At 46.8% G+C, this 16,527-nt stretch overlaps 1 protein-coding gene across 1 annotated transcript in view; it reads right to left on the reverse strand.

Annotated features, from left to right (window-relative positions):
* The window catches only part of sned1 (sushi, nidogen and EGF-like domains 1), a 166,093-nt gene that overhangs the window by 6,824 nt on the left and 142,742 nt on the right, over positions 1 to 16,527 (reverse strand). The window contains exons 21-28 of the mRNA XM_070883295.1: positions 14,262 to 14,540; positions 9,661 to 9,829; positions 6,781 to 6,863; positions 6,016 to 6,114; positions 4,879 to 4,995; positions 3,909 to 3,996; positions 2,467 to 2,543; positions 434 to 469 (exon numbers count right to left, since the gene is read on the reverse strand). Coding sequence (XP_070739396.1) covers positions 444 to 469; positions 2,467 to 2,543; positions 3,909 to 3,996; positions 4,879 to 4,995; positions 6,016 to 6,114; positions 6,781 to 6,863; positions 9,661 to 9,829; positions 14,262 to 14,540 — 938 coding nt within the window. The 3' untranslated portion in view covers positions 434 to 443. The remainder of the gene's footprint in view (positions 1 to 433; positions 470 to 2,466; positions 2,544 to 3,908; positions 3,997 to 4,878; positions 4,996 to 6,015; positions 6,115 to 6,780; positions 6,864 to 9,660; positions 9,830 to 14,261; positions 14,541 to 16,527) is intronic.

Consider the following 16,527-nt stretch of genomic DNA (forward strand, 5'->3'; position numbering starts at 1 on the left):
GGAAGGGAGGGAGCGGGAGGGGAGGGGAGGGGAGGGGAAGGGAAGGGAAGAAGGAAGGAAGGAAGGAAGGAAGGAAGGAAGGAAGGAAGGAAGGAAGGAAGGAAGGAAGGAACTGTTTCAACTGACTGTTTTTGCTGGGTTTTGATAAGGCTAGGGATCAGATTACCATTTGATAGAGTCCCCACATAAAAACACAAGAAATAGGAGCAGGAGTAAGCCATACGGCCCCTCGAGCCTGCTCCGCCATTTAATAAGATCATGGCTGATCCGATTATGGACTCAGGTCCATTTCCCCGTCCACTCTCCATAACCTCTTATTCCCTTATAGTTTAAGAAACTGTCTATTTCTGTCTTAAATTTATTCAATGTCTGAGGCAGCGAATTCCACAGATCCACAACCCTTTGAGAGAAGAAATTCATGAAACAAACTTACCAGTAATTAGTTAATGTCTGAACAACCTTCTGTTTCCTGGAGAAGAGAAAAATTTTATTTTAATAAGAATTTGAATGATAATGAACTCCCTGCTACTCTTAGACAGCTCTCAAACCTCATCAGGGCTGAATATCTATCCAGTGTCTCTCAAACTATAACACGTTTGACCTCTGAATCCCCAGGACCTGGCCGTGATCATATCCGACAGCTTATTTTGTTGTGACAATGGAACAGCAGGTGAGTGTGGAGGTGTGTGCACTGGGCACCGTTGCCTGGCTTTCCGTTGCCTGGCATTCCATCTCCATGTCACTGAGTTGACAGGCCTGGTTTGAAATGAGTAGCGAGAAAGCCATGAGCTTGCTGCCGTGCAGCAGCCACGGCACAGGTTGTGGGAGAGGTCATCTGCCTATTCCCATGCCCTGAGCAAGTTGGGGGCAAACGTGAGAGGGGGTGAAATTCGACATGGGTGGGGGGCGCAAAACAGGCGGTATTGCATCGATCGCTTGACATATGCTCCGCCCGATATTTACTTCCATTGACGTCAATGGAACTGCATCTCGTGCGTGTCCGACAACGGACAGCGAATGTGATTCCATTTAATTTGCACCCCACCCATGTCCAATTGCACCCCGCCAAGAGTTCTGACGCATGTTGTGGATTATAATGGGCACAGGTCCTGGACGTTCATGCAGCTTATGGATGTTACAAAAGGATGCAAGTTTTTTACTGGTGTGTATGAATGTTGCAGGAGCGTGTGAGGGCTGGAATGGGTGGTGTCTGGATGTTAAACAACAACTTGCATTTATAGTGTCTCAATTCAGAAAAAACATCCCCAAACTCTTCAGAAAGGCATAATCAAAAAATTGAATGTTGAGCCAAACAAGGAGAGTGAGCAAAAGCTTTGTCAAAGAGGTGCATTTTAGGGAGGATCTTAAAGAAAGAGAGTGAGGTTTTGGTTCTGACTTGTTACCCTTTTTGAACATTGCCACCACATGGGCCTACCTCCAGTCTATAGGAACAATCCTAGATGCTACCAAATATATGAGCAAGGGGCTCGCTGAGCACAGCTCCCATTTCTTTGAACACACTCGGCCGGCAAAAGCCCAATCTGACTTGAGACCCATTATTTAATCCAGAGCTATCTCCGCATCCACTTTGACGCTTACAACTTTCGTGCAGTACTAGTAACTGAGCATCATCTATTGGAGTGAAGGCTGATGCAAAGTGGTCATTTAAAACCTCCGACATATCGTGGGAGCCCACCTGAACCTGTCCAGAGGAAGTGGCCAGCAGCCCTATGCAGTCCTTAACGGCCCTCTGTCTCCTAACGTGGATGGAATAGTTTTATTATTGTTACCACAGTTATCCACTATCTACTTCTCATGTATTTTTGGCTGCTCTGATGTCAACTTTTTTTGTCTTTAGCCAAGCTCGATACCTACCCTGTACTCCTGAGAACTATTTTCTTCTAGTCTGTAAAACTATTTTGGTTTAAGTCCAATCTGGCCTTGTTCATGACCACTTAGCCACTTTGGCTCTGTTTTACCAGCTGCCCTTCTTTTGAGCCTAGAGACCATACCTGGGTTTGTTTTGCATTAAGATGGTTTTACTATGTGCTCATACTATCCCTGCCTAATCAACTTGATTCAAGTCTACTGCCCTCTTTGCAAGTCTAACCCACCAGAAATCCGGATCTAGCATTAAGTTTTCAGCAACTTTGGTTTGGCTGATCAAGTTAAATCTCATATTACGTGGTCAGTTTTACCCAGCTGTTCCCTCACACAGAAGCTTGATACTGCATCAAAACCACACCCTGCACCTGATTATCTTTAGTTTCCTCACTGACATGTTGTGTAAGAAAACAATTGTTTATAATATCTACAATTCTTTCAGCCGTCCTTCCCGCTTTACCAGATGGCTCCCCAATACCAGATGGCTCACCATTGGACTGAATGCCTGGGTAATTAAAATCCTCCCATTGCTGCAGACTTTACCGGGTGTGGGGGTGGGTTACTCTGGGTGTGAATACTCACTGGGTGTTCTGTGTACAACAGGCTCACAAACTTCTTTGTAGCAGGTATCCTGGTGAACTTTATAAATTCTTTTATACCTTAAAAATAAAAGTGAAATATAAGAACATTGGTACCCCCACTAAGAAGTTACACAGTGAAAGCCAAATCTCTGACCCACTCCTCCGAGCTCTCTGTATTCCCGCAATCTCCTGCTTTCTTCCTCATTCTTTCCCGTTCCTCTAATTTACTTTCAATACCATCCACCTTGTGTCCATATCCAAAATCATTTATTGGCATGAAAGTCAAGGATCCCAGTATGTAGCGTTAGGCCATGCCATTCCCTTTCTCCCTCTGGCCACAGGAACTCTTTACGAACACATAAGAACATAAGATATAGGAGCAGGAATAGGCCATATGGACCCTTGAGCCTGCTCCGCCATTTAATAAGATCATAGTTGATCCGATCATGGATTCAGCTCCACTTCCCTGCCCTCTTCCCATAACCCTTTACTCCCTTATCATTCAAAAATCTGTCTATCTCCACCTTAAATATAATCAATGACCCAGCCTCTGCAGCTTTCTGTGGCAGAGAATTCCACAGATTTATGACTCTCTGAGAGAAGAAATTGCTCCTCATCTCAGTTCTAAATATGCGACCCATTATTCTGAAACTATGCCCCCTAGTTCTAGATTCCCCCACGAGTGGAAACATCCTCTCTGCATCTACCTTGTCGAGCCCCCTCTGTATCTTATATATTTCAATAAGATCACCTCTCATTCTTCTAAACTCCAACGAGTATAGGCCCAACCTGCTCAACCTTTCTTCATAAGTCAACCCCTTTATCTCAGGAATCAGTCTCTGAACTGCATCCAATGCAAGTATACGGAGACCAAAACTGTATGCAGTGCTCCAAGTGTGGTCTCAGTTGGAGCAGGAATTCTCTGCTTTTATACTCCATCCCCCTTGCAATAAAGGCCAACATTCCATTTGCCTTCCTGATTACTTGCTGTACCTGCATACTAAATCTTTGTGTTTCATGCACAAGGACCCCCAGGTCTCTCTGTATTGCAACATTTTGTAATCTCTCTCCATTTAAATGATAATTTGCTTTATTATTTTTCCTGCCAAAGTGGATAACCTCACATTTTCCCACATTATACCCCATCTGCCAAATGTTTGCCCACTCACTTAGATTGTCTATATCCCTTTGCAGATTATTTGTGTCCTCCTCACAACTTGCTTTCCCACCCATCTTTGTATCATCAGAAAATTTGGCTGTATTACACTCGGTCCCTTCATCCAAGTCATTAATATAGATTGTTAGCAGTTAGAAGTAAGCACTTCATTTTCTCAAATTGACCTTGAGATGATGCTAATGTTCTTCTACAACTTTTAGGTTTTGATGGTTGAACAAACTGACTCCCAGAATGATGTCTGGATGAAGCGAGAGCAGGGAACTTACTTAAACTGGAAGATGCTGTCCTCCCACACTGGAATGGACTTAGTTTCAGAGTACAGGCGTGTGCAGGGGTGAGGCAGCTTCTTACAAACTGAAGGCAAGATAAAAGAAGCTTTAATAATACAACCCAGTGTCAAACACATCATTCTATTTAGCTTATATTAACCCCAGACTAAAAAGCTCTGTGTTATACCCCACCCTCACTACGTTAAACACTCCATCCATTACACCCCACCCTCACTGCAAGTTATAACACTCCATCCATTACACCCCACCCTCACTGCAAGTTATAACACTCCATCCATTACACCCCACCCTCACTGCAAGTTATAACACTCCATCCATTACACCCCACCCTCACTGCAAGTTATAACACTCCATCCATTACATCCCACCCTCACTGCAAGTTATAACCCTCTCTTTGTTACACCCCACCCTCACTGCAAGTTATAACACTCCATCCATTACACCCCACCCTCACTACGTTATAACCCTCTCTCTACAAACCCCCACCCTCACTCTATTATAACACTCCCTCTATTACATCCCACCCTCACTACAAGTTATAATGCTCCCTCTATTACACCCACCTTCACTACAAGTTTTAACACTCCCTCTGTTAAAACCCACCCTCACTACAAGGTTTAACACTCCTTCCGTTACACCATATCCCCAAAGTAGGTTATTACACTCACAATGTCATACTCTACCTTCATTGTGAGTTATAATATTGTCATACTTGGTCATACTCACCCTTATTGTAAATTGTAATTGTGTCATAGCCCATCCTCATTGGGAGTTACAATATGCTCTGTGTTACACATCACCCTAATTGTAAGGCTCTCAGTTATTAGACTCTTGTTGTACACCAGACTCTTGTAAGTTAGAACACTCTCAGTTGTACTTTACTCTCACTATAAAACTCTCAACTATGACACACATTCTCTCTTATTAGATGGTAATCTTTTCTTACATAATTCACAGTTTTTTCCCTTGAATCCCGTTTCACAGTCACACATGTACGAGTCCATCCCCTTCACACAGGTGCCTCCGTTTTTACAGGGGTTTGAGGAACATTCCGACTGATCATCTGCAAATAAAGAAACAGCAATTGGAGATGGAAATACAAACAGAGAGCTCGCAAACAATAAGGCAAACAACCAATTACACAATGCACACCACATACTACAGTCAGAAAATCACACACATTGCAGTTGGCTACTAGTCGATCAAACATAGGCCTATCGCACTCTCAGATACCAACTCCTTCCTCACCCACATATAGCCTGTTGCACTCTCAGATACCAGCTTCCTCATCACACACACACAGCCTATCCCATTCCCAGATACCAGTTCCTCCATCACCCACACACGGCTTATCCCATTCCCAGATACCAGTTCCTCCATCACCCACACACAGCCTATCCCATTCCCAGATACCAGCTCTTCCATCACACACACAGCCTGTTCCACTCTCAGATACCAGCTCCTCCATCACCCACACACAGCCCATCCCATTCCCAGATACCAGCTCCTCCATCACCCATATGCAACCCATTTTTCTAAGTTCTCTTCCTGTACTTTTCACATCCCAAACCCTCAGGCTGGAGTGAATGCACAGACAGAATTCTCCCAGGTGCTCCATTATTATATTCACTTATCCAAAGGAACAGTGTTAGCATTCTTGACATGCCTGAAAATACTCAAGACCTTTTAAAATTATTCTTTGGAGTTGAGGTCCCAGCAGCCTTGGTTAAGGTAATGCCCCCAGCACACAGATCTGTAACTCTCTGAATGAAAATCCACAGTTGCAAGTCTACAGAAACCCTGGCTAGCTGTTTCTCTTCCTCACCCAGGGGCATTTGAAGCCATTTGCGGCCCCTATCACTGCAAGGCTGAGTTCAGCTAACTTAGAGACCACAAATCGAACCTGGGACTTTCCTGGTTTGTGTGGCTCAGTTGTACATTGGCCAGCAGTAACTCATAAGATTACTCTCTGACTATTTTAACACTTAGTTATGTTATCCTTTATATTAAAATAGCCCTCACTGCTACCCCTCTCTGCACACCAAGCTAAGAGATGTCTACAGACACAGCACCGGGATCCTACCTGGCTTAGTGTTGGTCTCAGACTCTTGCATCTCCAAGGCCAGACTGATACGATTGGTAGATTCCTCCAAGTTTTCCAGTTTGATTGGAGGCTCTGGGCCTGGTTAGGAAAACAAAAATACGCACAAGCATCCCTTAGTTTAAGATGAAGGATAAAACTCTGCAGCATTGTGTTAATGTAACGGCATCCTGTTGTAGGGGAATATGGTTTGCCACAGGCAGTTTTCACGCTCCAGTAGGTAAGTGACTGAAGGACAGTTTGATGCATCAAGGAGCCACTCAGTTCATGATCAGTTGAGTGAGCAGTTAGCTTTAATTTTTTAACGATGAAACATTGAGCCACAAGTTAAAAGATGGAACAGCATGTTGCCTCCTCAGTCAGAGTGGATGTGTCAACACCCAAAATGACTGATTTGAAGTCCTTCTAACTCACAGCAGGTGCATTCTCTCTTTCAGGCTTTGATGCTGACGTTAAACCAACTCCATTCTTCAATAAAATTGGGATTACCAAGACATGCAGTGAAGGTGAACTGGAATGAATACTAAAAAACCCAAGCTTTTGGTCACTCCTTCCTAACATATCCCCTTGATTGGCTTGGCATCTATTTTTTTGATTACCCCTCTGTGACAGACCTTGACATGGTTTTCCGTGCTAAAGGCGCTATATAAATGAAAATTGCTGCTGCTATTGCACCTTTAAGGATCAAGACTTCTGTAATTTTAAAATGAACCACACATTGCAAGCCTATTGCGTTCTGGTACCTACGTGCTCGGTGAGTTATGGGTTTGGGCTGTAGACTGGCAAATGTGGCACTGATTCTCCCTCTCCCATCCAGCATCTCGGAGTATCTGAAAAGCAAGTTAAAACAGATGTACTTTTTTCATTTTTACTGATTTTCAAATTCTAACAGAAGCATCAGAACTGAAAGCAGCACTGACAGTATTAGACAAATGTCCCACCAAACAGGCCCAGAGTGGGTACAGCACAGGTTAGATGCAGAGTACAGCTCCCTCTACACTGCCCCATCAAACACTCTAAGGACAGGTATAGCATAGGTTAGATACAGAGTAAAGCTCCCTCTACACTGTGCCATCAAACACTCCCAGGGCAGGTATAGCACGGGTTAGATACAGAGTAAAGCTCCCTCTACGCTGCTCCATCAAACACCCCTAGGGCAGGTACAGCACGGGTTAGATACAGAGTGAAGCTCCCTCTACACTGTCTCATCAAACACTCCCAGGGCAGGTACAGCACGGGTTAGATACAGAGTAAAGCTCCCTCTACGCTGCTCCATCAAACACCCCTAGGGCAGGTACAGCACGGGTTAGATACAGAGTGAAGCTCCCTCTACACTGTCTCATCAAACACTCCCAGGGCAGGTACAGCACGGGTTAGATACAGAGTAAAGCTCCCTCTACGCTGCTCCATCAAACACTCCCAGGGCAGGTACAGCACGGGTTAGTTACAGAGTGAAGCTCCCTCTACACTGTCTCATCAAACACTCCCAGGGCAGGTACAGCACGGGTTAGATACAGAGTAAAGCTCCCTCTACGCTGCTCCATCAAACACTCCCAGGGCAGGTACAGCACGGGTTAGTTACAGAGTGAAGCTCCCTCTACACTGTCTCATCAAACACTCCCAGGGCAGGTACAGCACGGGTTAGATACAGAGTAAAGCTCCCTCTACACTGCTCCATCAAACACTCCCAGGGCAGGTACAGCATGGGTTCAATACAGTGTCAGCTTAGGCTTAGTGGGTAGCACTCTTGCCTACCAATCAGAAGGTTGTGGGTTCAAGACCTACTCCAGGGACTTAAGCACAAAAAAATCTAGGCTGATACTCCAGTGCAGTATTGAGGGAGTGCTGCACTGTCAGAGGTGCCGTCTTTTGGATGACATGTTAAACCGAGGCCCTGTCTGCTTTCTCAGCTGGATGTAAAAGACCCCATGGCGCTATTTTGAAGAAGAGCAAGGGAGTTATCTCCGGTATCCTTGACAATATTTATCCCTCAATCAACTTAACAAAAACAGATTATCTGCACATTGTCTCATTGGTGTTTGTTGGAGCTTGTTTGTGCACAAATTGACTGCCGCGTTTCCTACATTACAATAGTGACTACACTTCAAAAGTACTTCATTGGCTTCAGGTACAGCATTGTTAGATACAGAGTAAAGCTCCCTCTACACTGTCCCATCAAACACTCCCAGGGCAGGTACAGTTCAGTTCAAAGCAGAATAAATACCTCTCTACACTACTCCATCAAGTACTCCCAGGTTGGATCAGAATAAAGCTCCATCTACATTTGTACAATTCTAATTCACATTGTGATAGGTCAAAGATCACCAAGTAACTCTATGTATTAGTTATTGTTTATCAGGATTTCTAACCTACAAGTATTATCTCAATTTTGAAGTTATTTTCTGAGATTGTTTTCTAGGACACATGTTGATGCTGAAGTATGGTTGGGGCTCAGTTTGGCTTTTGTTTATACCTGTGAACAGTATCTCATCAGGTCCTGTTTCTTTGGCTTGTACTATAATATATGTCATTCTGCTTCTCCACAGCGGGAAATGGCGGACAATTGTTTTGCGGACCGTTGTGCCTTTGTCACAGCCTAGTTGCCCTGTTGCTACAACCTTGGCTCTACTCTGTTCAGTCTGCAACCACTTGTCAACGAGGGGCCATAACTCGCCCAGCCGTGGATAGCTATATACCTGGAACTGTCACTGGGTATCTGTGAACTCCATGTGACCTCACATACACTAATGACCCATATTCATCTCACCGTCTCCTAATCTAACGCAGTCTTTTCCTTGGTGTCAAAACTGCAGTACTCCTCACCTCCCTCAGTTTTCCCTGCCTCCACCAAATGACTTGCCATGTCTTTTCTCCTGCTCTTCTTGACCTTGGTGGTGTCCTGCACTTCAGGAGTCATTTTCAGACTTTGCACCACTGGGAAGCCTGGGATTGGAAGTGTCAGAGGAGGCAAGGGCTGGATTTTCCGGTCTTCTGCGCTCCGGGTTTCGCCCCGGAGCGGCGGCAATGGCAGCGGTGAGGGCCTCTGGGCGGGCGCTCACCCTCCAGTGCCCCGCAGCGATCCTTGGGTACGGTTTTGCAGCGGTGCGCCGATGTGCAATGCCCCTGGTTGTGACACTGGCACGAATTTGAGTTCCTGTCCGACCCGTCCGCCTGGAAGCGCGCCCCGCACTGACCGCGTGGGAAGTCAGGGCAGTCCAACCATCCCGTTAGTGAAGAGGCGAGTAATGGATTCCGAAGGTAAGTGTGATTGCTTTTTCTTTTAATTTTTTTTGCGATTTGTGTTGTGGTGGCATGGCCAATGTTTTTGTGTTTTTTAGGTCCCCCCCCCCACCCCGCTCCCCCAGGCCTCTCTTGGACACTCCCGGCCCTGTTCTTTAGCTCGGGAGTTTCCCATCCTAGCGTCACGAGAGATAGTTGTACAACGCCCCCTTTCGCGCTGCGCCCCTGACGCAGGGCCCAGATGCCTAAACTTAACTACTAAAGCGCAAACTATTCCCGGCCGCTAACTTTCCTGCCCCGCCACCATTATCGCCCCAAAAACATAAAAACCTAAAATCCAGAGATTTAAAGAAGTTCCATTTTAAAACAGTTAAGCGTTCCACCCACTTTATGATTTGGGAATTGTCCTCATAGCTTCCGTTGCTGATTTCCACCTCATCATCAGGCTGCAGTGCGATATGCAGTTGGTTGTTGTACACGCCCAGATCCACAGGCTCCGGCTTGGCCTTTGAATTGCCTTGTGTTTCCCCTCGTCTTGTGCTACTCTGGATTTCCACTAACAAAAGGCACAAAGTAATTGGTGTCATTATCTTTCATTGATCCTTATGGTCCATCACTGTCCAACAGGAGCTGTGACATCCTATCCACTGATGAAACTCACTGCAGCTAAGATGTCTTCAAGATGCAACATGCAATTGAATCATAGAATCATTACAGCACAGAAGGAGCCATTTGGCCCACCAACCCTGTGCTGGCTCTCTGCAAGAGCACCTCAGCTAGTGCCACTCGCTCACTCTTTCCCTGTAACCCTGCAAAAAATTTCTCTCGGGTACTTATCCGACTCCCTTTTGAAAGATATTGAGTCTGCCTCCAACACCTTTTCAGGCAGTGCATTCCAGATCCTAACCACCCGCTGTGTAAAACAGTTTTTCCTCATGTCGCCTTTGGTTCTTTTGCCAATCACCTTAAATCTGTGTCCTCTGGTTCTTGACCCTTCTGCCAATGCAAACAGTTTCTCTCTATCTACTCTGTCCAGACCCCTCATGATTTTGAACACCTCTAACAAATCTTCTTTCAAACTTCTATGCACTACGCAGAACAACCCCAGTTTCTCCAGTCTATCCACGTAATTGAAGTCTCTCATTTCTGGAACCATTCTTGTAAATCTTTTCTGCACCCTTTCTAAAGCGCAGTGCCCGGAATTGTACACAATACTCCAGTTGAGGCTGAACCAGTATTTTATACAGGTTCATCATAAATTCCACGCTTTTGTACTCTATCCCTCTATTCATGAAGCCCAGGATCCCGTAAGTTTTTAATCACGTTCTCAACCTGCCCTGCCACCTTCAACGATTTGTGCACATATACCCCTAGGTCTCTCTGTTCATGCACCCCCTTTAGGAGTGTACCCTTTAGGTTATATTTCTTGCTACACTCATATCTTCCAAGGGCCTAATGTCTTAGGTCAGTGGTTCTCAAATCGTTTTGATTGAAGGTCCCCTTTTCAAATAGATTAGCAATCATGGACCTCCCTCATCTAAATGTTAATACTATATAATGCTCATAATGTGAAAGTGCAGCATATAAAGAGTGTTTTAATAATGCTTTTAAGCAAACGGGTATTTACTTATAGATATCGGTGAGATGGGTATGCCTGTTTCTCACTGCAGGGTCTGTCTATCCTCGACCTATCATTGATCAATTTTTTGGCACGCACCACTAGCCTTGGTAACTGCGGTAACCTGGCGATCTTCGTGCTGCTCTCTGTGCTCCTCCATACACTCCCCGCCTCGGTGAGACAGCCAGCTGCACATGTGGCAGCTGGAGGCAGGCTTGGTGCGAGCTGGAAGGCGGGAGTGGAATGAGGCCACCTCATGTCCCAGAAGGCTGGCCCTGCTTGGCGCTCCCATTGATTCACAGATCCCCTGGAAAGTCTCTGCAGACCCCAGGTTGAGAACTGTTACCTAAGGTCCCTGTGAAAAAATCCCCAGCTGAACTGACCTATTTCCCTTAGCAGAGGGTCAACAACCAGGGGGCATAGATTTAAAGTAATTGGTAGAAGGTTTAGAGAGGATTTGAGGGGAAATTTCTTGATGGGGGTCTGGAACTCACTGCCTGAAAGGGTGCTGGAGGCAGAAACCCTCACCACATTTAAAAAGTGCTTGGATGTGCATTTGAAGTATTGTAGCCTACAGGACTATGGACCAAGAGCTGGAAAGTGGGATTAAGCTGGATAGCTCTTTGTTGGCTGGCCCGGACACAATGGGCCGAAATGGCCTCCTTCCGTGCTGTAAATTCCCATGATTCTATGATTCTATGAAAGATTACAGTCATTAAACTTATATCCGGTTTACTGGTTGTGCACAGGTCCGTCATTGTGTTGGTGCTCCTTCAACTGCGTGCAATGACTTTGACATAGTAAAACATCCCAAAGTGTTTCACAGGAGCATTATCAGAAAAAATTGACACCAAGCCAATGATGGAGATATCAGAATAGATGACCAAACACTTGGTCAAAGAGGTAGATTTTAAGCAGCAACATAAGGAGAGAAAGGTGCAGAGATCATGAGGCTTGGGGAGAGAATTCCAGAGCTTAGGGCCTAGGCAGCTAAAGGTTCGGCCGCCAATGGTGGGGCAAAGAAAGTGAGGGAGGCATAAGAATTGGAGGAATGCAGAGTTCCCGGAGGGTTGGCGGGCTGAAGGAAGTTACAAGGATCGGGAAGGGGCGCGGCCGTGGAGGGATTTGAACACGAGGATAAGAATTTAAAAAGATGTCACTTCAAGGATACCATCCTAACCTGCAATGGCCTCTATCGACAGGCATAAACAGCAAAGCCAGATCTCCCTGACATGCCCAAATACCTCTAACAACGTCTGTGGAGAGACATACTGGGTTAATGAGGATATGCCTCGCCAGACATCCTTCTGAAATTCCTCTACAAATCCTCCTTGTCCTTCAGCCTCGACCCCCTCCCCACCCTGCACTGGATCTTCTCTTTATCCCCTCCTCTTCCCAGGTCTATATCCACTCTCTATCCCCCGCCCTCCCAGGTCTATATCCGCTCTCTATCCCCCGCCCTCCCAGGTCCATATCCGCTTTCTATCCCCCACACTCCCAGGTCCATATCCACTCTCTATCCCCCGCCCTCCCAGGTCTATATCTGCTCCCTATCCCACGCCCTCCCAGGTCGATATCCACTCTCTATTACCCGCCCTCCCAGGTCCATATCCGTTCTCTATCCCCCACACTCCCAGGTCCATATCCACTCTCTATCCCTCGCTGTCCCAGGTCTATATCCGCTCTCTATCTCCCATCCTCCAAGGTCTATATCCACTCTCTATCCCCCGCCCTCCCAGATCTATATCCGCTCTCTATCCCCCGCTGTCCCAGGTCCATATCCACTCTCTATCCCCCGCACTCCCAGGTCTATATCCGCTCCCTATCCCACGCCCTCCCAGGTCGATATCCACTCTCTATTACCCGCCCTCCCAGGTCCATATCCGTTCTCTATCCCCCACACTCCCAGGTCCATATCCACTCTCTATCCCCCGCTGTCCCAGGTCCATATCCACTCTCTATCCCTCGCTGTCCCAGGTCCATATCCGCTCTCTATCTCCCATCCTCCCAGGTCTATATCCGCTCTCTATCCCCCGCCCTCCCAGGTCTATATCCGCTCTCTATCCCCCGCCCTCCCAGGTCTATATCCGTTCTCTATCTCCCATCCTCCCAGGTCTATATCCGCTCTCTATCCCCCGCTGTCCCAGGTCCATATCCGCTCTCTATCCCCCGCTGTCCCAAGTCCATATCCGCTCTCTATCCCCCGCCCTCCCAGGTCTATATCCGTTCTCTATCCCCCGCTGTCCCAGGTCCATATCCGCTCTCTATCCCCCGCTGTCCCAAGTCCATATCCGCTCTCTATCCCCCGCTGTCCCAGGTCCATATCCGCTCTCTATCCCCCGCCCTCCCAGGTCCATATCTGCTCTCTATCCCCCGCCCTCCCAGATCTATATCCGCTCTCTATCCCCCGCCCTCCCAGATCTATATCCGCTCTCTATCCCCCGCCCTCCCAGGTCCATATCTGCTCTCTATCCCCCGCCCTCCCAAGTCTATATCCGTTCTCTATCCCCCGCCCTCCCAAGTCTATATCCGCTCTCTATCCCCCGCCCTCCCAGGTCTATATCCGTTCTCTATCCCCCGCCCTCCCAGGTCTATATCCGCTCTCTATCCCCTGCCCTCCCAGGTCTATATCCGCTCTCTATCCCCTGCCCTCCCAGGTCTATATCCACTCTCTATCCCCTGCCCTCCCAGGTCTATATCCGCTCTCTATCCCCCGCCCTCCCAGGTCTATATCCACTCTCTATCCCCTGCCCTCCCAGGTCTATATCCGCTCTCTATCCCCCGCCCTCCCAGGTCTATATCCGCTCTCTATCCCCTGCCCTCCCAGGTCTATATCCACTCTCTATCCCCTGCCCTCCCAGGTCTATATCCGCTCTCTATCCCCCGCCCTCCCAGGTCTATATCCGCTCTCTATCCCCCGCCTTCCCAGGTCTATATCCACTCTCTATCCCCTCCTTTCCCCAGTCTACATCCATTTGTTCCCCCGCCCTCATTTCTCCAGTCCATATTCACTAATTTCCCTTTCCTCCTTTCCCTACTGCATATCCTCTCTCTATCTACCTCCCTCCCTGATCTATACCCTCCCTCTGTCCCTTGCCCAGTGTGTACCCGCTCTCAATCCCCACTGTAATACAGAGCTCCCACTGGTGTTCCACTAGTGGACTACTGTGGTAATGCAACTAATGATGTATATAATAAAAGGATCATGTGACAAGGTCACATGACAAGTTCCTGTAGCGCCATTTTGTGTATATGTGTGTTTGTGATATTGTAAAGAAGATATCACACCTGCCTCCCGTACCAGTATCCTTATATGTACATGCTCAGTTTAATTACTGAATGCTCCCGTATTCTGGGTCCTTGTACTTACATGTGCTGATGGTCAGATGGGCGGGATCACTAACCAGCTTTCCTCTCTCCGTGTCCTGCACCGCCATTAGCGCCAACTTGTATCTGCGTCCCGCATCCAGGTCACGGAGTGTGTACACGGTTAACTTTCCATTGGGAATGTAACGGCTTTTCATGTCCCGGCTGGTTGTGATATTGATGATGTAACCATCACCGAAGCCAGTCAGGGTTTTGTTCCAGCGAATCCTTGCTGTAGTTGTTGTGACACCAGCCAGCAGAAGGTTCTGAGGAGGCAGTGGTCCTGTGGCAGAAACACGTAGTGAGCTTTCATTAGTCACTTAATTTCCAGTGCTGTCCCTTCTACACCACAGCAGTCACAGCCAGGCATGGGAAGCTGTGTTGCTGCCACCGACAACCAGAAGTTGCGACTCCATTGCTAATCATAACAGGGCTATCTTCAGACACCTGACTTTACACCTTTACAAGCTTGGGGGAGGAATCGATGGGGCCCAGGACTCAAACACTTCTCTGGGGGCATCTCAGAGGGAACAAGGAGGACTGAATGAGAGTGAGGGAGCAAGAGTGAGAGAGAAAGACAGAGAGAGAGAAATGCACAGAGAGAGACAGAGGGAAAAACAAATGAACAGAGATAGAATGAGAAGTAGAGAAAGAACGAAAAAGGAAAACGAGGGTGGCAAGGAAGAGAAGAAAGGAATAAAATGAAGAAAAGAAAGACAGAAGACGCATTATGAAATAAGCAAAAGAACGATTTCCATTTATACATTGCCTGATTGGGTCAAACAAATTTACAACATTTATAAGTTTAATTAATTGCTGTTATGGCAAATGCTGCATCCATTTTGCACCACAATAAGAAGCAAGATGAATGCCCAATTAAGGTGTTTTTGGTGCGTTTGGTTGAGAAAGGTTGGCCAGAATGCCCTGCACTTCTTCACGTCATGGCATGGGATCTTCAGCATCCACTTGAACAAGTGGACGGGGGCTTGGTTTAAAATCTCACCCAAAGGCAATTCAGCACTCTCTCAATAATACACTGATGAGTCAGCTTAAATTAGGTGCTCAAGTCTTGAAGTGGGGCTTGAACCTTCAACCTTCTGTGATCCAACTGTAACTATTGCTTTAAACTTCAGGACACAATATACAATATGGAATTAACCCCTACACATCGGAGACAGCCAACAATACGGCTAGTTATCATGCTATGCCTGCATGTCACCATCTGCATATAAGCTTTCTATTGGGTGGGTGCTGTGCTCTGGAACGTTAATATCTGGAGCATAAGGTTGGTCATACAGCACAGAAAGAGGCCATTCATCCGAAAGTGCCTGTGTTGGCTATCCAATTAGTCCCATTCCCTTGCTCTTTCCCAGTAGCCCTACAAATTTTTCCTGTTCAAATATATATCCAATTCCCTTTAAAATATACTATTGAATCTGCTTTCACCATCCTTTCACACAGTCCATTCCAGATCATAACCACATACTGCATGCATCTTTTTAATCTTCATCTCCCCCACTGGTTCTTTTGCTCATTATCATAACTCTGTGTCCTCTGGGTACTGATCCTCCTGCCAGTGAAAATAGTCCTTAAATACTCGATCAAAACCCTTCAAAATTTTGAACACCGATTAAATTTTCCCTTAACTTTCCCTGCTCTAGTAGAGAACAGTCCCAGCTTCTCCAGTTTTTCCACATAACTAAAGTCCCTCATCCTGGTATAATTCCAGTAAACCTCATCTGCACCCTCTCCAAGGGCCTTCCCATCCTTCCTGATGTGTGGTATCTGTCATGTATGTAACCTTCATGTAACTGTAACCTTCATGTAACAACACTGCATACTGTATACACCAAAGAAATGCACACCTTGACCACAGGGGGTGAACTTGTGGGAGACACTCCTCACCTGGTCATCCAGATATATAAGGGGAGGTCCCACGCAGGGTCATCACTTCTTGGTCCTGTGAATAAAGGTTCAGGCCACAGAGTGACCTTGTCTGCAGAATGTGCCTCGTGTCAATTTAGCGACGAGAAACGGGAATCAATGACTCACGAGAATGGCCACCGGTAGCATAGAGGAACGGTACTGTGTTGGTGAGGACTGGGACGATTTCGTTGAGAGGCTCCAGCAGAGCTTTGTCACGAAGGACTGGCTGGGAGATGCAGCGGCTGACAAGCGAAGGGCGCATCTACTGACCAGCTGTGGGCCTAAGACGTACGCGCTGATGAAAGACCTGCTCGCACCCGAGAAGCCGGCAGACAAAACCTTTG

This window comes from Pristiophorus japonicus, chromosome 6, assembly GCF_044704955.1.
Source record: "Pristiophorus japonicus isolate sPriJap1 chromosome 6, sPriJap1.hap1, whole genome shotgun sequence".
Taxonomy (NCBI): domain Eukaryota; kingdom Metazoa; phylum Chordata; class Chondrichthyes; family Pristiophoridae; genus Pristiophorus; species Pristiophorus japonicus.